The sequence below is a fragment of the Rissa tridactyla genome, chromosome 3 (assembly GCF_028500815.1).
Source record: "Rissa tridactyla isolate bRisTri1 chromosome 3, bRisTri1.patW.cur.20221130, whole genome shotgun sequence".
In the NCBI taxonomy this organism is placed as follows: domain Eukaryota; kingdom Metazoa; phylum Chordata; class Aves; order Charadriiformes; family Laridae; genus Rissa; species Rissa tridactyla.
Window position 1 is genome coordinate 16029224 of NC_071468.1, and position 16125 is coordinate 16045348.

General features: G+C 50.4%; 1 protein-coding gene across 1 annotated transcript; it reads right to left on the reverse strand.

Annotated features, from left to right (window-relative positions):
• Positions 1 to 1100: 1100 nt before the first annotated feature.
• On the reverse strand, positions 1101 to 2595 carry MIXL1 (Mix paired-like homeobox). Its single transcript, XM_054195596.1, has 2 exons — positions 2256 to 2595; positions 1101 to 2182 (listed from the first exon to the last, which is right to left on the reverse strand). The coding sequence occupies exons 1-2, from the start codon at positions 2556 to 2558 to the stop codon at positions 1754 to 1756; spliced, it is 732 nt and encodes a 243-aa protein (XP_054051571.1). The 5' UTR covers positions 2559 to 2595; the 3' UTR covers positions 1101 to 1753.
• Positions 2596 to 16125: the final 13530 nt, after the last annotated feature.

Consider the following 16125-nt stretch of genomic DNA (forward strand, 5'->3'; position numbering starts at 1 on the left):
TAATTTGTGATAAAAGTATCCATGTACTTTCACGTGTCATTTGGCCAACGCACATAGGTAATGGGAACATAGATGCTGCCCCTCTTTGGGAGGCTGCATTTCCCCTTGATTAGCGGTATGTTGGGTCAGAGTTAATGCAGAGCTCATACAACTACTGTAACTTGAGTCTGCAGGAGCAGAACAAGTTAGTTTGGTTTCTTAGAGGAGGTAAACTTGAATTCACACTGCACCACCAAGAAATTATTGTCTCATTTTCTGTTTCCTGCTAGAAGTACTTCTCTTCTGGAGTACTTCTCTTCTGGGGCCTTCCTGACCCCTAAGGTAACAGCTCCTTAGGCACCGAAGTCCACTTAGGTGCACGCATCTGATGTTGGTTGGTTTTTGCTTCATGCCTCTTTTTTGTTTGTTTGTTTTTGTTTTTTTGTTGTCTCCAAGAACAGCTCTATTTTTTAGAGGGATGATATCAATCAACAATCCTGCTATGCCACTTTGCCTTCCAAGCTTGCAGTTCAACCACAGTTCAGCTGTCCCAGACCTTGCAAGGACAGGTGCGTTATGGGGTGACACTGAGAGATTTTGTGCATTGGTAGCCTTATTCTGTTGGGCGTGATTCCCCATATAGGGTATTTCTGCCATCAGTACATGGGTCACCTTTTCTGTGCTGCCAAACCGTCAGAGCCTCACGGCATTCAGGTGCTCTTCCATAACTGGAGTCTTAGAACTTGCTCTGTAAGGCTCTGAAGTGCAGCTTTGTAGGCAGGAAGAACTGGCCTTATCCTCAACATACATATATAGTAATATATCCTTCCTTAAGAAATGGAATTACAGAAGAGGCTTCTGTTACTATTAATTTTGGTGTTCTCAGAAGGGTTCTCGGTGCAGAGCCATTCAGCCCACTACCAATCACATAAACAGCTTATGTATAGTCTACGGTATTCAAATTCAAAGCTTATGTGTCTTTACAGCGTTCACAAAATACTACTGCTTTTCTGTAGTTTAACATTAACCTTGGCTTAAGTGGCAAGGTTGAGGCTTTTGAGCAAGATGATGATTTGAGGGTTTGGGTTTTTATTACTTCGGCCATAAATTGGCATTTTCATTCAGGGATGGGGGTGGTTGTTTAGAGCAGATCTAAAGCAAATACTGACGGCGATAGTTTAAGGCAGTTTTTGTAACCCGTCCTTCAGGCCCCTTATGTCTCTTACTCACACCTGAGCCTTGGCCGTGGCTCTCCAGGCCCTGGGAAGAGGAACCTGCAGCTGGGATATCTACCACCGCTGTTCTCTACCCCACCTCTGCCAAGGTAAGAAACCCTGTCCCTGCCCCAGGCACACACACAAAGTACAGCAAGAATGTAAACTTTTATTTATTATTTTTTTCCCCTCTGTCAAAAAATCCTGACAGACCAGTCCCACTCTTCTACTTTTTTACGACCAGCCCCCGTTCCCAAGACACACAGTGGATTTGGTTAGCTTTTTGGCTAAAGAAGGTTAAATAGAAATACAAAACATGCTAACGGAAATCTTTAAATACAGTGTGAAAAGATGCCCTCAGCTGGTGGCGCTGACCCGTATCTTTCTTAAATAAATAGGTAAAATCAGTTACTACCGGATAAAGTGCAACAGCGGCGGAGCCGGGTGAGGTAGAGCGGTACGGGACGGCTCCCCTGAGCCGCGGAGCCCCGGGACGGGCGGGGGTTTGCCGGGGGAGCCCCTCGCAGCCGGGCCGGGGCCGGGGCGGGTCCTGCCGGCGCTCAGAGGGCTCGGAAGGCGCCCAGGGCGTTCTCCTCCCACTCCGAGCCCGACTCCGAGTAGCCGCTGGTGTCCTCGGCGTCCGAGACGGGCGAGTACTGCCCGCAGAAGGCGCGGGCCGGCGGGTAGGGGGGCGGCCCCGACAGGGAGGCAGCTTCGGTCCCGCCGGGCCGGCCGGCCGGGAAGCCCTCGAAGCCGGGGCCAGGGGGGAAGGCGGCGGCCGGCGGCCACTCGCCGGGGGCCGAGCCCTCCTCCTTGATGGGGACGATAGGGGCCAGGCCGGAGAGGGCGCAGCGCGGCCGCTCCGGAGGGCGCAGGGCGGCGAAGCGGGGCGGCGGCGGGTAGCCCGGGGGCGGCGGCGGGACGGCGGGGCCGGTGCGGAGCGGTCCCCGCTGGCGGCGGGACTTGGCGCGGCGGTTCTGGAACCAGACCTGGGGAGAGAGGGCGGCGGTGAGGGCGGGCGGGGGCGGCCCCGGGCGGCGCGGCGCGGCCGGCGCCCCTCACCTGGATGCGGGACTCGGGGATCTGTGTGGCGTCGGCCAGCTTCTCCCGCAGGTAGATGTCGGGGTACATGGTGTCCTGGAAGACCAGTTCCAGCGTCTCCAGCTGCGCCGCCGTGAAGCTGGTCCGCTTCCGACGCTGTGAGGCCGCCGCCGGCGCCCCCTCCGACGGCTCCGCCGCCCGTCCCGCCGGAGGAAGCGCCCTGAGGCCGGGGGAGGCCGCGCCGGGCCCGCCGCCCCCCGCCCACCGTCCTGCGGGGAAAGCGGACGGCTCCGCCGGAGGCTCCCCGAAGCGCAGCGCGGCCATGGCAGCGGGCCAGGAGGGGGCCCGGGCCGCCCCGCCGCCCTTTATAGCCGTGGAGGGGGCTCGGCGGGGGCGGGGGTTGGGAGGGGGGTGGCACGGCCCCGCGGGGAAGGTGGGCGCGGAGGTCCGGGCACCCCGCCGGGCCCCGCACCCCCGGCTTGCTGGTGGGGTGTCCGCCGGGGTTGTCCCCTGCCTGGCCCAGCCCAGAGGCCTCGGCGGCGGCCGGGACACCACAGCCCCGCCGTGCCCGGCCCGGGGGGCGATGGCTGGTGGCCCTCGAGCTCAAAACATGGGCAGCAAAGGGGAGAGCGGAGCGGGGTTTGCATCCCCCTTACGTGGGCAAAATGACTTGACTTTGGGAAGTTGTCGCCCTGCATGGGGCAGAGTCCCACATCTGGGTTATTTCTGATACAACATCTGGGCTGATGCGGTTATGGAGTTTGCTCCGTCCAGTTACTGGTGCGGAGGTGGGTGTTCTCCAGCAGCTGTCCGCTTTGGTGAATGGGGGATCTGGCATGGTGTGAGACTCAAAGTAAACAAAACTTATCTCTTCCCTTGGCCACCGCTGCTCTGGTGGCAGTGCTTTACTGCGAGCTCTGCGGCCGGCGCGCGGCCTCCTGCTGTGCCTGCTGCCCCTGCTGCGAAAACATCTTTCTTTTTCAGATGGCAGTTAAACATACCTGCAGAGCCGCTGCAGCTCAGCCAGGGCAGAGACGGACGCTGGTGTCACCACCTTCGGACGCTGGTGTCACCACCTTTCCCACCCACTTGCTAATGGCTCTGTGCTCCCGTGCAGAGCCAGAACAGTTTCCCAGCTGGAGAGGTCTCGCACCAAACCCATGCCCGGACGCTACAACAGGCCGTACCTGACTGTCACCAAGGAGCTTTAAAAGGGTTTTGTCCTCTTTTTGCTTTACAGGACTGTCTCCTATGAAAAGTGACTTTGTATGAAAGAATAGTGCTTTGATTGTCAGCAGCCATTTTTGAAAGTTTTAGTCCTAAAGCATTTGTACCTTTGTGCTTTTACACATGCAGCAATCAGGGTGCTTTCATTAATAAAGCTTCTAGGTCGTTTGTTCCCGAAATCATGGCCTGTACTCTGCAGACAGCTGTCAGAAAGATGAGCCTTGTACAGCATTCTCAATTAGCAGTGTAACGAGAGGGCATGGTGGTGGAGAAAGGGCACAGGTGAGTGGTGATCCAGAAAGCATAGACAGCATTATTTTAGGTTTTTAATAAAAGACTTGGGGAGGGTTGAATTACTCTGCAGATTCTGTGCAGATTTAGAAGACGCTACAGGTGGCATCAAAAGGGAATCACTCCATATTACATTTACATGATGAATATTTTAGTCTATTTTACATCAAATAACATTTGCTGACAAACACAGGCAGAGGTTTCTTTCCTGTGTAATGCAGAATAGAGATGTGACATCCTGTAGGTTTCTGAAGGATTTAATCCCGCTTTGAATTATGCCCTTATAGGGATATTGACTTTAGTTTCTATGATTTGACCAGGGTGGATTATGTACGCCAGACAGAGAGCAGCTTTTTCAGGGAAATGTGGTTTTTTTTTTTTTCCACACACGTACATGTGTTTTTCTTTCAGCAGCAGCAGCCCAGGCTCAAGTAGCTGCTGGCACCGCAGCCCCCCCACTGTTCACCCCCATCCCACTGCTTTCCCTTTAGCTGGGTGGGTTGCTAAGCTGTATGTGTGTCCACACAGCATGATCAGGGAACTAATCCAAGTTAAATTAACTGTACAGGAACAGCAGTTGTGGGGGTTTTTTAAATCCAGCTCTGGGATTCCCCACCCGTGGGTCACCAGCAGCCCTGGGGATGGCTGTACAAGTGAGGGCACTGCCAGGTGGGAAATGAGGGGATCCCATCTGTGGGTGCTTCCCGGGCTGCCAACACCTGCATCTGGTGCTGAGCTAGAAGAGGACAAAACTGAGACAGGCTGCCCGGGAGCGTGGTGGTTTTCAGTGGCAGACTTCCCATTAAGACGACTACTTTATCAATGTATATTGAATATATACTCAGGAAAGAGCGAGTACTGGGAGCTAATAGACCTATTCCCAACTGCTAAATCTGGAAATGGGCTGACTCTTTGATCTCTGGCTGCTGTGACATCCTTCGGGCCAAAAGTCTTCTCGGTTCCCTTGCAGTTTAAGGTACCAGAGGTGTTCCAATAGCTCTCCTGTAGCAGCTGCTGGCATGCTTCCCCTGGTGAGGAGATGAATGGAGGCATTGTCTAGGCCTGAAAACTTTCATTAAGAGACACAGATATAACGTTTATAGACCATAAAAAAAGAAAAGTCCACTTTGTTACAGCAGAAGAAAAAACCACAAACTTCTACATAAACTTTGTTGTAATAGATGTTGTATAGGAGTGCATTTTGACCGCCAGTTCTGCGGTACAGAATGGGAAGCCTGTGTTTTGCAGCTCTGTAGAACAGGCCAGGTGCACCTCTGCTGCTGCGACTGAATCACGTGGGCAAAATGGCCGGTGCCTTTCATGCAGCCCAGATTGCACCCACGGGCTCCAGGGAATGGGGTTCACGCTCGGTCACAGAATCACCCGTCTGCCGGCGATTTTCTAGCAGGCGTTCCGGCAGTTTACCCGCGCGTGGCTGAGGCAGCTGTAGGCAGCCTGCCCTCCCTGGCTGCGCGCCTTTGGTGCCGACCTCTGTGTGCTTCCACCCTCTCTGCCTCCGTTTCCTTTTCTGGGCTGGCTGGCTCACACCAGCATCTTGATACAGCTTAGTGATGAGTCCTCTTCTGCGTACCAGCATTATGTGCTGGACACAAAAGCGGAGCAATTCTGGGGCAAGACCAGAGCCCAAGAATAGTATTTTCCCTTTCCCGTTGCTCAAAGCATGACACACTAATTTCCTCTGTGGGATCCTCCTGGCCACCCTTCTGTATTGGCTTGGTTTGGAAGGGATCTAAGATTGAAGAAAGGCCAGGGGACAGTGCTCTAATTGTAAAGTTTGCTGGAGATCAGAGTGGGAGGCTTTTGCCTCCTCCCAGGCAAGCAGGAGGGCATGAAAGACAGCTCTTTGCTTTCTTCTGCCAGTTCTCTCCCCTCCCTACGTTGGCACACCTCTCTGCAGCTCCCACAGACTGTCATCCCACCCATGTGCTAAAAGCGATGCCTGTGAGGTACTGCAGCGTGCCTCCTGCAGCAAGAAGAAACCCACGGTGTCTGGATTCAGCAGAGTTTCCTTTCCCTGAAGAGGTTTTGCATCCTGCTGTGCCCCTTGTAAGTCTGACGAGGAGGTTTCCAATGCCTTGTGGGTGTCAGCAACTGCATGGTGCTATACCTAGGTAAGGGCTGGAGGCATTTAAGAAGACATTCAGACTTTTTTGTCCTTTCCCGTTCTGCGTACTTGCTTTTATTTGTGTCCTGTCCCCGCAAACGGGGGATTCTACCTCTTCCCTCGAGAGGCAGAAGCTATGACATAAGTCCAGAAGTGGCTCGCTTTTTGAAATTAAGATGGCTAAACTTGAGATAACTAAGGGAAGAGCGGCCTACCTTGTGTAGATAACAGAGATTACAGCCTGGTTCAGAGGCTGATTACATTGATCGTCACTCTGTTTGTCAAGAGAGAAACTCCTTATGCTTTTGTGTGTGCTGGGAGTGTCTCTGCACTGAGGTACCTGCGCTGAGGGGTCTCTCACAATACCAAATGCGCCTGTGCCTGCACTAAAAACACAATTTTAAGCTGCAGGTGGAGAACACGCTGTCATGTCACTGCTGCAAGCTCTGAGCATCCAGTGACAGGCTCTGAAACACTGAGATTTTGGAGGAGAAGGGGGAGATGGGCCCTGTGCAGGGTTTGCTGGCTGCTGGCTTTTCAGCCTTTTGCATGTCAGGCTGGGGAGGTTCTCTCAGGCTGTTAAAGGCCACAAAGTCATCTTTTAAACGTGCAGATTAAGATCCTGCCTTACGTGACTTGAGGAGCTGGGGCTTGGGAAGCATGCCAGAATGCATGGCAAGAGCAGGCAGCAGTGTGACATTCACCCGTGTCTTTTTGCTGCCAAAACAAACGCACCCCTTTAGATAACTAACGCACTTGAGCTGTTCTGCTGCTCGCTCCCGCCGGGGATGAGATGCGACGGGGTTTGCCATGCGGTGGTTTGTAACCACTAGTACAGCCTTTGCTGTCTTCAGTCTCCTCTGGCTTGTCACATCGCTTCCTTCCTTCTAGGACTCTGCAGGGAAGGCAGCTCTTGCACCGTATTTTTTCATCCCAGCAAAGCTTATTATTTTTCTCTTTTTGGTGGATATCTTTAACGTGAATTCTCTGGTGCCTAAACCTGAGACTGAAGCTTTTAGTAGTGCAAATTTAGCGGTCTCTTGTCTTCCCGACTAAACTTGCAAAGACTTGGTATCTTGGAGATCTCGATTTCTACATCGGTTTTTACTTGAAACTGGCCAACAGGTTCAAAAGCTTTGGAGACTGACCAAAAAAGGAACGGTGGTCACACAAACCTCATTTCATTAACTGAGAGAAAGTTTAAGAAAAAACAAAAATGCATTTTTCCTTTTTAAGCTTAGCTGAAGTTTAAGCTATACTGAAGAAGCAATGCCTGTGTAACTATCTCACAAATAAAATCAATTGTAGACCAGACACATTTTTATGGTTGCATACATAACTACATTTGCTCCAGAGCTTCTGCTGGCATGAAAATGCCGTATAATTTCCAGCTTCTCTAGCAGGGCCCTGATAGCAAAAAACATTAATGCATGCTAGGCTTAGGTTTTGAGGGTTTTTTTTCATTCTGCCTAAGAGGAAATCTTTAAATGAATGCTTAGTTTCCCACCAATTGCTTCTCGTCACTGTGACAAAGCTCTTTACAGCCTCCAAATGCTTTTAGAGGTTTATCAGGTCTTCCCAGTGTACATACACAGAGAGATATATATATATATTGAGGCACATCCAGGCTTTTAGGTAGAGATCTGAGATCTCACAGTGATGTCGTGTTTTTGATTTAAAGTTGTCATTTTGTAGTGTTTGCGGTTTTAGCCCTCATGGCTACAAGGAAGAGCTTGAGAAGGTGAGCTGCGTATAGTCCTCACTTCGGCATAATTTGTAGATGCGTTGAAAAATAGTCTTGAGAGAACTGAGCTGCCTGGCCATCTTGGATGTTCATCGGTGTCCCTGAGAGCTCCTTCTCACCAGAGCCCCGTCAGGGTGCTGAGAAGGTCCTCACTGCCTCACCCTGCACATCATCCTCTGCTCCTAGGGGAGTCCCAGAACGGATCCCAGCATCCCCAGAGACAGGGACCAGCACCCTGCAGAGAAGAGGGCTTTTGCCTTCCTGATCAGCCCAGGGCTCCTTCTGCCTCTCAGAAGGATGGACGATGGCACGCTCGTGCTTAGGGCTGTACCGTTCCCATCGCGTGTGTGTGGTGGGTGTGAGTGGTACGGTGACTTGTTTGAAAAGCGCCGCAGGCTGCGGATGCCACTCTTGCATCGCCAGCACCCTCTCTGGTCTCTCGTGTGGGCCCAGGCAAAATGCCGACTTCTGTGCCTCAGCTTCACCATCTGCACAACTGAAATAGCTGTACTTGTCTCTGACCCTCAGGCTCGCCTCCACCTCTGAGACAGTGAGGTAGGTCCAGTGTCTTAGTACAAGGTCAGAAGCGTGACTCGGACACCTCCCAGGCTGTCCCCAGGCTGTCCCGGTTGGCAGCAGGCTCCTGGGCACTGGGGCTGGGGAGTGAAAGGGAGCGCAGTGCTGGCCCCGTTGTGCGGCTGACAGTGGGACCCATGGCAGCGCGGCCGCAGTGTCCTGAGTAGTGTGATCTGTGACCAAGGGGCTGGGCTGAACCCCTTTTAGGGCTTTTGGTCCTACAGGTAAGAAATATGGGATGGAGCCCATTGCACTGGAGAACCAGGATGATGTTAGAGCCTGGTGACGTCGATCCCCAACGCAGGACACTGTCAGCAGCCCAGCCCAGCTGCAGTGCCACCAGTTATTCCAGATCACTGGAATAAGTAAAGGGCCAGTCTTGCCCAACAGCTCCACGCACAGATCTTCCACGGGGTTAAAATAAATGCACTGTGACAAGCGGTTGTGTTCTCGCTGAGATGAACTGTCTTGCGTGGCTGGGATCTGATTACGTCTATATACGCAGGATCTATTTTCCTCTGAAAATTAAACTGCTGTCTCTGTTTTCAGCAACAAGGAACTAATAGTATCTTGTGACTTTAGCCCTGTGCTTAGGAGGGGGATGTGACTTGGTGGGGTAAGCCATTTCCTGAGAGGTGTGAGACGTGACTTCAGGACCCGGTGGTGCCATTCGTGTATTCTGTTCCGAGGAGTTGATAAGAGCTTCAGACACAGAGAAAGCCTTGAAGAAAGCGGCCGGCCGTGGGGGAAGTGTAAGAACCTGGCAAATGCATATGAAAAGATCAAGGGGCTGCATTTGCTAAATCCCAACAGGAGCAGATTTGGGGCGAGATGCCCAGGTTCAGGGGGGACCTGGCTGTGGCAAAGGGGCAAGAGCAGAGTAGTCTGATGGCCGGCAGCTGGCTCCCTACCTTCGGAGGGAGAGGAAGATCAAGGATTTGGGAGCGGGAGGGAGATAAGAGCAAATGGTGGGGGTGGGAAGAGGGAAAGGAAAGGGCAATGGGGAGGAAGCTACCTGGAGATGGGAGAGGCTGGTTGAAAAGGCAGGGGATATTTAGGGTTGGATTTAGACGCTGTTAAACCTCAGCCTGCCTTTGAGTTTTGAGATACCCTGAGAAGGGCAGGATGTGTGCACCCGACTCTCCCTGTTGCTTCTGCAGAGAGTGGGCACCCCACAAAGATCCCTGTGGCAGCAAGCCCTAGGCTTGAACAATTCCTCCTTGCAATTCGTCTCTGTCCCCTCTCTGATTTTATAGCTTGTGGTACGGTGAGAGAACCTAAAGCCTCTATTTAATAGAGCTCACCGTGTTGCTTCGCTTACTGACATGCTCCGAACAAGGTCTGAACATTCTTGGAGATATTTTCCTTAATGAAGAATTTTATAATGACTGTTGATGCAGGTGGTTGTATATATAAAACTACAGGGTTATCTGAACTCCCAGCAATGTTTAATTAATTCACTGTACGAGCAAAGGAAAAAAACTCCATCTCTGCAGGTGAACCAAAGAAAAAAAGAAGAAGAAGATAAGAATGGAAAAGCTAAGGAAAAAGACAGGACCTTGTTTACCTCCTTTTCATACAGCACCTACTTAGGAGCGGCAGCCCTCCAGGGTGCAGCCAGAATACACAGACGCAGCAGGGCTGGCTGGGGAAGGCAGGGTGATATATAGCGGAGAGGCCACATCCTCTTTTAATAGCACTGAATAACAGAAGGAAAAGCTCGGAACAGTCCCCTCTCTTCCTTTTTCAGGCTCCTTGACCTCAGCAAGCGGTGTTAAGGCATTGTTTGTGCCTTTTCTTGGTGGACTCCTAAACCCTTATCATCATCCCTTGCATGTGGTGGTCTTCCTTCTACCCCGACTTCGCAAGTGACAGTCACAAGATTCTCTGTTTCTGTCTGGCAGTGTTTGGGATCTGTGTGATGTGTGAGCTGCTGAAATTAATAGATTTTTTCGGAGAATTTCACTTTTTTCCTTTTTGTTTTTTTTGGTTTTTTTTTTTTTTTTTTGTTAAAGATTGTGTCTCATGGTTATGGAGAAAAGATTCGAAATGCGAAGCAAATTTTGCTCCAGTGATTCAAAACCAAAAGGAAATACGTAGACCTGGGACTCTCCGGGTAAGGTTGGATGCTTGTTACGGTACAAACACGGATCCACCCTCTGCCTCTGGCCGCTCTGGTGCTATGAAACCCCACAAGTCTTCCCTCTCTGAGTGGTACTGACTGGAGCTGGCTTCCCTGCGCGTCCCCGCTGCTGCTCAGGCACATGCCATGGCCGGTGCTCTGGCTTCAGTCTTATCATTCACACTAAATGTTTCCCCGTCTTCTTTTCTGGTTAGTTTTGGAGACAAGGGACTGTTGGTCTCTTGTGTGTTGTGGCATTTGCAACAAAGCCATTTTGTTTTATTCTAGCATTTTTTTCCTGAGTTGTTTCATTTCAAAGATATTCAGGCCTCTGTACAGTTTGGAAGATTTTTTTCAGCTTTAACATGTAGATGGAAGGTGGGAAGTTCCACCTGAGTTGGGGATTTGCAGTTGATCGTTTAATCAGCAGTTTCTGGTGATGGTAGCTGGGGAGCACAGCAGTTACTATGCCATTTGATGAAGTAATTCTCTTCCATGCATGAATTGAGTCATATTTCTCTGCTATTTAAAATTGCACTGAAGAAAAGAAAAAGAAGGAAAATACCACGCGACGAACCCCGTAGGCATTATTCCCGTGGGTTATCCTGGTTTTTGTAAGCCCACGGCACAATTTTCTGGTGTCTGACTCACACAGAAACTCCAGGTGTTTGCACAGAAAGGTACCCGTCCTCCTGCCTCGACCGTCCCAGATAAGCCACCCGATACCATCCTGATACCGTCCCATGTGTTGCCTCACTCCTCTCTGCAAACCCGCTCTCCAGGCCGCGTCCCTGCCCTCCACCTGGCACCGCTGCCCCCCCCGCTGCCCTGCTCCAGACCTTCAAAATGGCTCTTCTTCTCTCACGCCCATTTTATAGGACAGCTGTTTTCCTTCCCCTCTTATTCAAGCTCAGCTCCCCTGCTTTTATTTCTGGCAGGGTTATTTTTTATTTGACCGTGGCCCTGTTTGCCAGGGGCACGCCCTTGTCACCTCCTTAGTCTAATCCTCTCCTTTGTCGTCTAAAGGTCTTCCTCTCCTTCCTTTTATTGGTACTTTTATCTCCTTCTCCATTATCTTTTAGTCCCCTTGATTCTTCACCCTCTCTTTTGCATTTGACCAAGCTTGTCTTACACATGTTACTTGGGGGATTTAAGACTTTTCTCCTTGACAGCTTTTCTTCCCCCGCCCCCTGGAAGTTTCTCCGTGCCGCTGGACACGTGCCAAAGAGCAAATACATTTATTACTCCAAATGAGACAACTGCAATCCCAGATCGAGAGTGACTCCAGGCGGCAGCGATCGCAGCAGCTCTCTACTGCCACCCTCGCCATCCCACCGTATCTTTACAAGACCACGTTTTTTTCGTCTTTTGCTGTCGCATCTTCACATCTGGGAGGCTGTCTGAAGGTCTTTGAGGTAAGAGAAGGTATAAAGGAGTGACAAGAGTTTGCTCCAAGGCTGAGTGATCAAAAAAGGGTACAGCAGCATTGTAGCTTAGGTTTCCATGTGCAGTTCCACCACTGCTACTCTCTCTTGTCACCACCCTCAGGCTCACTGTCAATGCCTGAAGCGTGACTGTAGACAAAGAAGTCTTTATGACAGTGGCTGGAAATTGCAAAACTGGACATGATATCACGTCAGTCACAGCATCACCTGGGTGTTTTACATCATGGTTGCCTTGGTCAGTGCCAGCGTAACAGCATTTGTGGTTCTCTAGCATTCCAGAAAGGATGTACTTCTCTCAAATCTTGCCAGGATTGAAAAAGGGGTCTTCAAAGGGCAGAAGTGAGAAGATAAGGAGTTTCCTGTGATTAATCTCTCTTGGTCGAACTGTTCTTCCCCCGTGTTTTGTATTTCTTATCGGATAAGGCGGCAGGAGTCCTGTCATGTACAGAACAGTCCAGCAGAAACAGGGAACGTGGTGACGCTGAAAATCCTGACAGATCGAAGCCTGATCCTCCCTGCCCAAAAAGCTTGATTTTGCGTCTCTTCAGACAAACGGTGATCTTTCCACTGGCTGCACAGAGCAGGCTCCTCCTTGTGGGACCAGGATAATTTCTAGCTGCAAGACATGAAGAGCCACACAGGTGCCCACACAAGCAAACCCCTGGATGTTGTGTTCTTTCCTCATCCAAAGTGTCCAGAACGTGTGTGACCACTGACCTCCTTCATCTCAAACAGGCCTTTGCATTTCAGCTTTCCGCAGCAGCAAGTTGCCATTAAGAGTGTAGAGCCAAGCCTGGGCCATCCAGACGGATACATCAAATGCCACTGTAACTTGCCTGTGGCCCCATTGCTGAAGGCAAGGTGCATGGCACGCTGGCAGTGACACACAGGGTTGTCCCTAGAAGATCCTAGAAGCAGGATCAGTACCTGCTTCCTGCTCTGCAGGCCTTTATCTCATCTTGCAAAGGAATCACCAGGTTCCTTTGGCAAACCAAAGTGGAAAAGCTGGTTTCAGATGGGAATTTTATTTAGGACCATGTAAAGAGCTGCAGAAGACCAGGTCATTGCAGGTCTGCCTGACCTTCTTCCTCTGTCCACATTTCCTGGGGTCAGTTCCCAAACTCTTGCTGGTGTTTTCAGCAGATGCAGAAACCGTGGACCACATCACGCAGTAGGAAAGACTTAATGCTTTCTTTACAACAAAAGGAGAGTGACTCCTGTGAAATCCTCTCTATTTCTGTGAGCCCAGGTTATTGGTTTTCTCCGTGTAGGCATGTAGAAATCATGAATAATGAACAAAATGAGTCATAAAGTTCTCTTTGGAGCACTTGCGGAACAGCCATAGTTTAGATATTTGCAATTTTTTTTTTTTCCCTGGGTGAAGTTTGGGCCATCTGTGAGTTGACCCTTGAGCATGGTATAAATTGGAAGGGGAAAGCTCAGTAGAAAATACCTTTGCCAGGTGTGCCTCCAGTAGACTCGGCAGAAATAAGCAAGAGATGTACCTGCTTTGTCTGGCACATTTTTTGGCGAGGAAATGTTTCTATCAGACCTATTTATGGGTGGACTACATTAGCAAAATACTCCTAGTGCGGCTTTTGTTACATAGCAAAGTGTTATTTTCCATGTCCTTCCTGAAGAAAATAACCAGTACTTGCTAAAACAGAGATTTTGCTGTTAGAACTGTGTTTTTATTACAGCGCAGAAGAGGAGCGGAGGGCAGCACTGGTAACGTCGTGGGGACACTGGAGGGCACCACTCTCGGTTGCCCTGCATGAAGTGACGCTCTCCACTGGTCCCCTCGTGTGGTGCCAGGTGGGCACACAGCATAAAGAGGGCAGCAACAACCTTGGGGTGAGGCTGGAGAGGACTTGTTGTGGTTGCCGGTGTCACGTGTTTAAGCAGAAATTCATTTGACATTTTGGCCAGGGGAAGGTAGTGCTGATCATTCCTGGCTGCTACGCTGGGTACGTGCCCATGCACTTGGCTAGGAGGATGATGCGTTTTCCAGCACAGAGGAGGCTTGTGTCCATGCAGTTTTAAGGTCAAATTGTGCCATCACACCCTTCAGACTGTAAACAGTGGCAGATTGTGAAAAGGGCTGTACCAGTAACTCTTTACCCATGATATTTTTGGCACACCATCTAAATGTGTGTTCAATTCAGCAATGTCCAAGGAAGGCTCTCAGACCGCGGTGATGCGTCTCCTCACATTTCGTAGCCTTTCCTGGTGAAGGTAGGCTAGACGTCCCTGGCTTGGCCTTTTAAGTGGACTTCTTGTCAGGATGGTGGGTCCCTGCAAGATGAAACAGAGCAGCTCAGGGAAAGAGTAAGACATGGACATTTTCCCGTGAGGTCTTTTAGGATCTCAGAAGAAACCATAGCTGAAAACCAAACGATCTTCAGTCACAGACTGAGAGGGCAGGTGCAGTGCATGTTAAGCTGGGAAGGGTACCTCAGGAATCCCAGGCCGTTCACATGGAGTATCTCCAGCAATATGGTAGTATAGATTTTCAGACACATGCAAATACAGGGTGGATTTAGACATTTTGGGGGCTAGAGCTCATACAGTCAGCACGGGGGAAACCACTGCACTAAACTTTAATTCAGCAGTGTTCCAGCCTCCACTATTTTATTGTATCCTAGTTTGCATGTCTTGTATCATATCACATGGACATTCCCCTGAGCAGCACCCTTGAAAGAAATTGGACCAAAAGCGTCTTCCAAATATCCCATGTGGAAGAGAACCAGTTACATACAGCAGTCACAGCAGCTGCTCCTGTTCTTGTATCATCATGTCTGTCGTCAGCCGACAGATGTCATGATGGAAAGAGAAGAAGGAACCCGGAAGGAACCCGGGCAACAATTTGGATACTTTGGGGAAAAATACTTGATTACTGTGTGTGATTTCAGCTCTGTGGGCTGGCATCATTGCTAAGCTGGACAGAAATGCTGGGCAGGCATAGGGAAGAAGCACATCACGTATCTCATCCCATCTCTCTCTAGCAGGCAGGGCAAGCGTGTGGCTTTTTACGTGCCCAGGTGAGTTCATGGAGCCCTGTGATGTGGAGGGCCATCCTGGCCCAAAGGCTTCCCTTAGTCGCTAATCCCCTTGTGTTAGCTGCAGAGATTGCAGAGCATGGGCAGGAGTTGCTCTGAGTCAGTGTGGTGAGTCCCCGTCTTCAGGTTTGAGGGATTTGTTCCCAAACTGTGCTCCCTCATGCCACAGCAGCAGGTCCTCAGGGCAGGGCTGGGCTGGGCTGCAGGGATTTAAAGCATTGCAGAGGTTTCGTTCAGGAGGTCTGTGCTGCAGCAGATGTCACCCTCAAGGGATCATTATTCCCAATAACAATCCCAAATTCTGGATAAGCTTCCCCCAAACACAGCTTTGTTATTTTCTTAATAGCAAGTGTGGTGGAAGGCACTCTCCTGAAAGCTCTGGAAGCTGCTGATCTGGTCCATAAAGGGGCTCGGGTGCGTGATGCTCCTCACCAGTGGTTTTTATTGCACAGATGCTTTTACTCAGCTTCTGGCAGCATCACGGTGGCACCAGTGGTTAAGAGTGTAAAAGCAGCAGCTGTGATTTTAGCCTCTTTTGGTCCGGACAGTCATCTGTGAGGCACTAAGAGAGCCACCTCCTCGCTACGTCACTACAGCTGCTGGTCACTGCAGACCTGGGCCGGATTTGAATGCTGGGTCCCAAGACGAGACTTTTCTTCCTGGAAAAGTTGCTCTTCCTGGAAAAGTCTTTCGTTTCTCCTAATGAATGTGGGGAAAAGAAGAAAATGCATCCCCAGGCTTTAACTTCCATGCTGGCATTGCACTGCTTCCTATGACCCTCTCTCCTCCCAGCAATGCATGGCTTTAAGGTTGCATAGGCTGGGTGGAATATATTTTAGAGCAAGACTCTATTTAGCCGTGATGTCAACTGCAGCCAACTATAAAAAGCTCGGTAATGCTCTTTGAAAGTGTAACAGCTGCTGCTCTGCACAGTCTCTGGTGTATTACCAGTCCGCCCTATTTCACGTGCACACAACCAAAATAAAATATTACAGCAATCATTATATAGTTCAAGGAATTTGGGACACAAACTCCCCAGAAACCAGGAGGAACTCAAGGTTAGCCAAGCTGGGTAATTTTACACCGTTTGTTAACAGAAAGGTAATTCTATCTGGCTTTGCAATGTAGCCTGACTTTTACCTAGCACTCGACTACGTGCTGTTAGCGATGCCTACACAGTGACGACCGAGCAGCCAACCTTGCCTTTGGGCAGTTTTGCTGGCTGTTGTTCACACACGGTTATAAATTGAGCTTGTCTGTACTGTGTGGGGCAAGTCCAGCAATATGAACAACACATGAAGC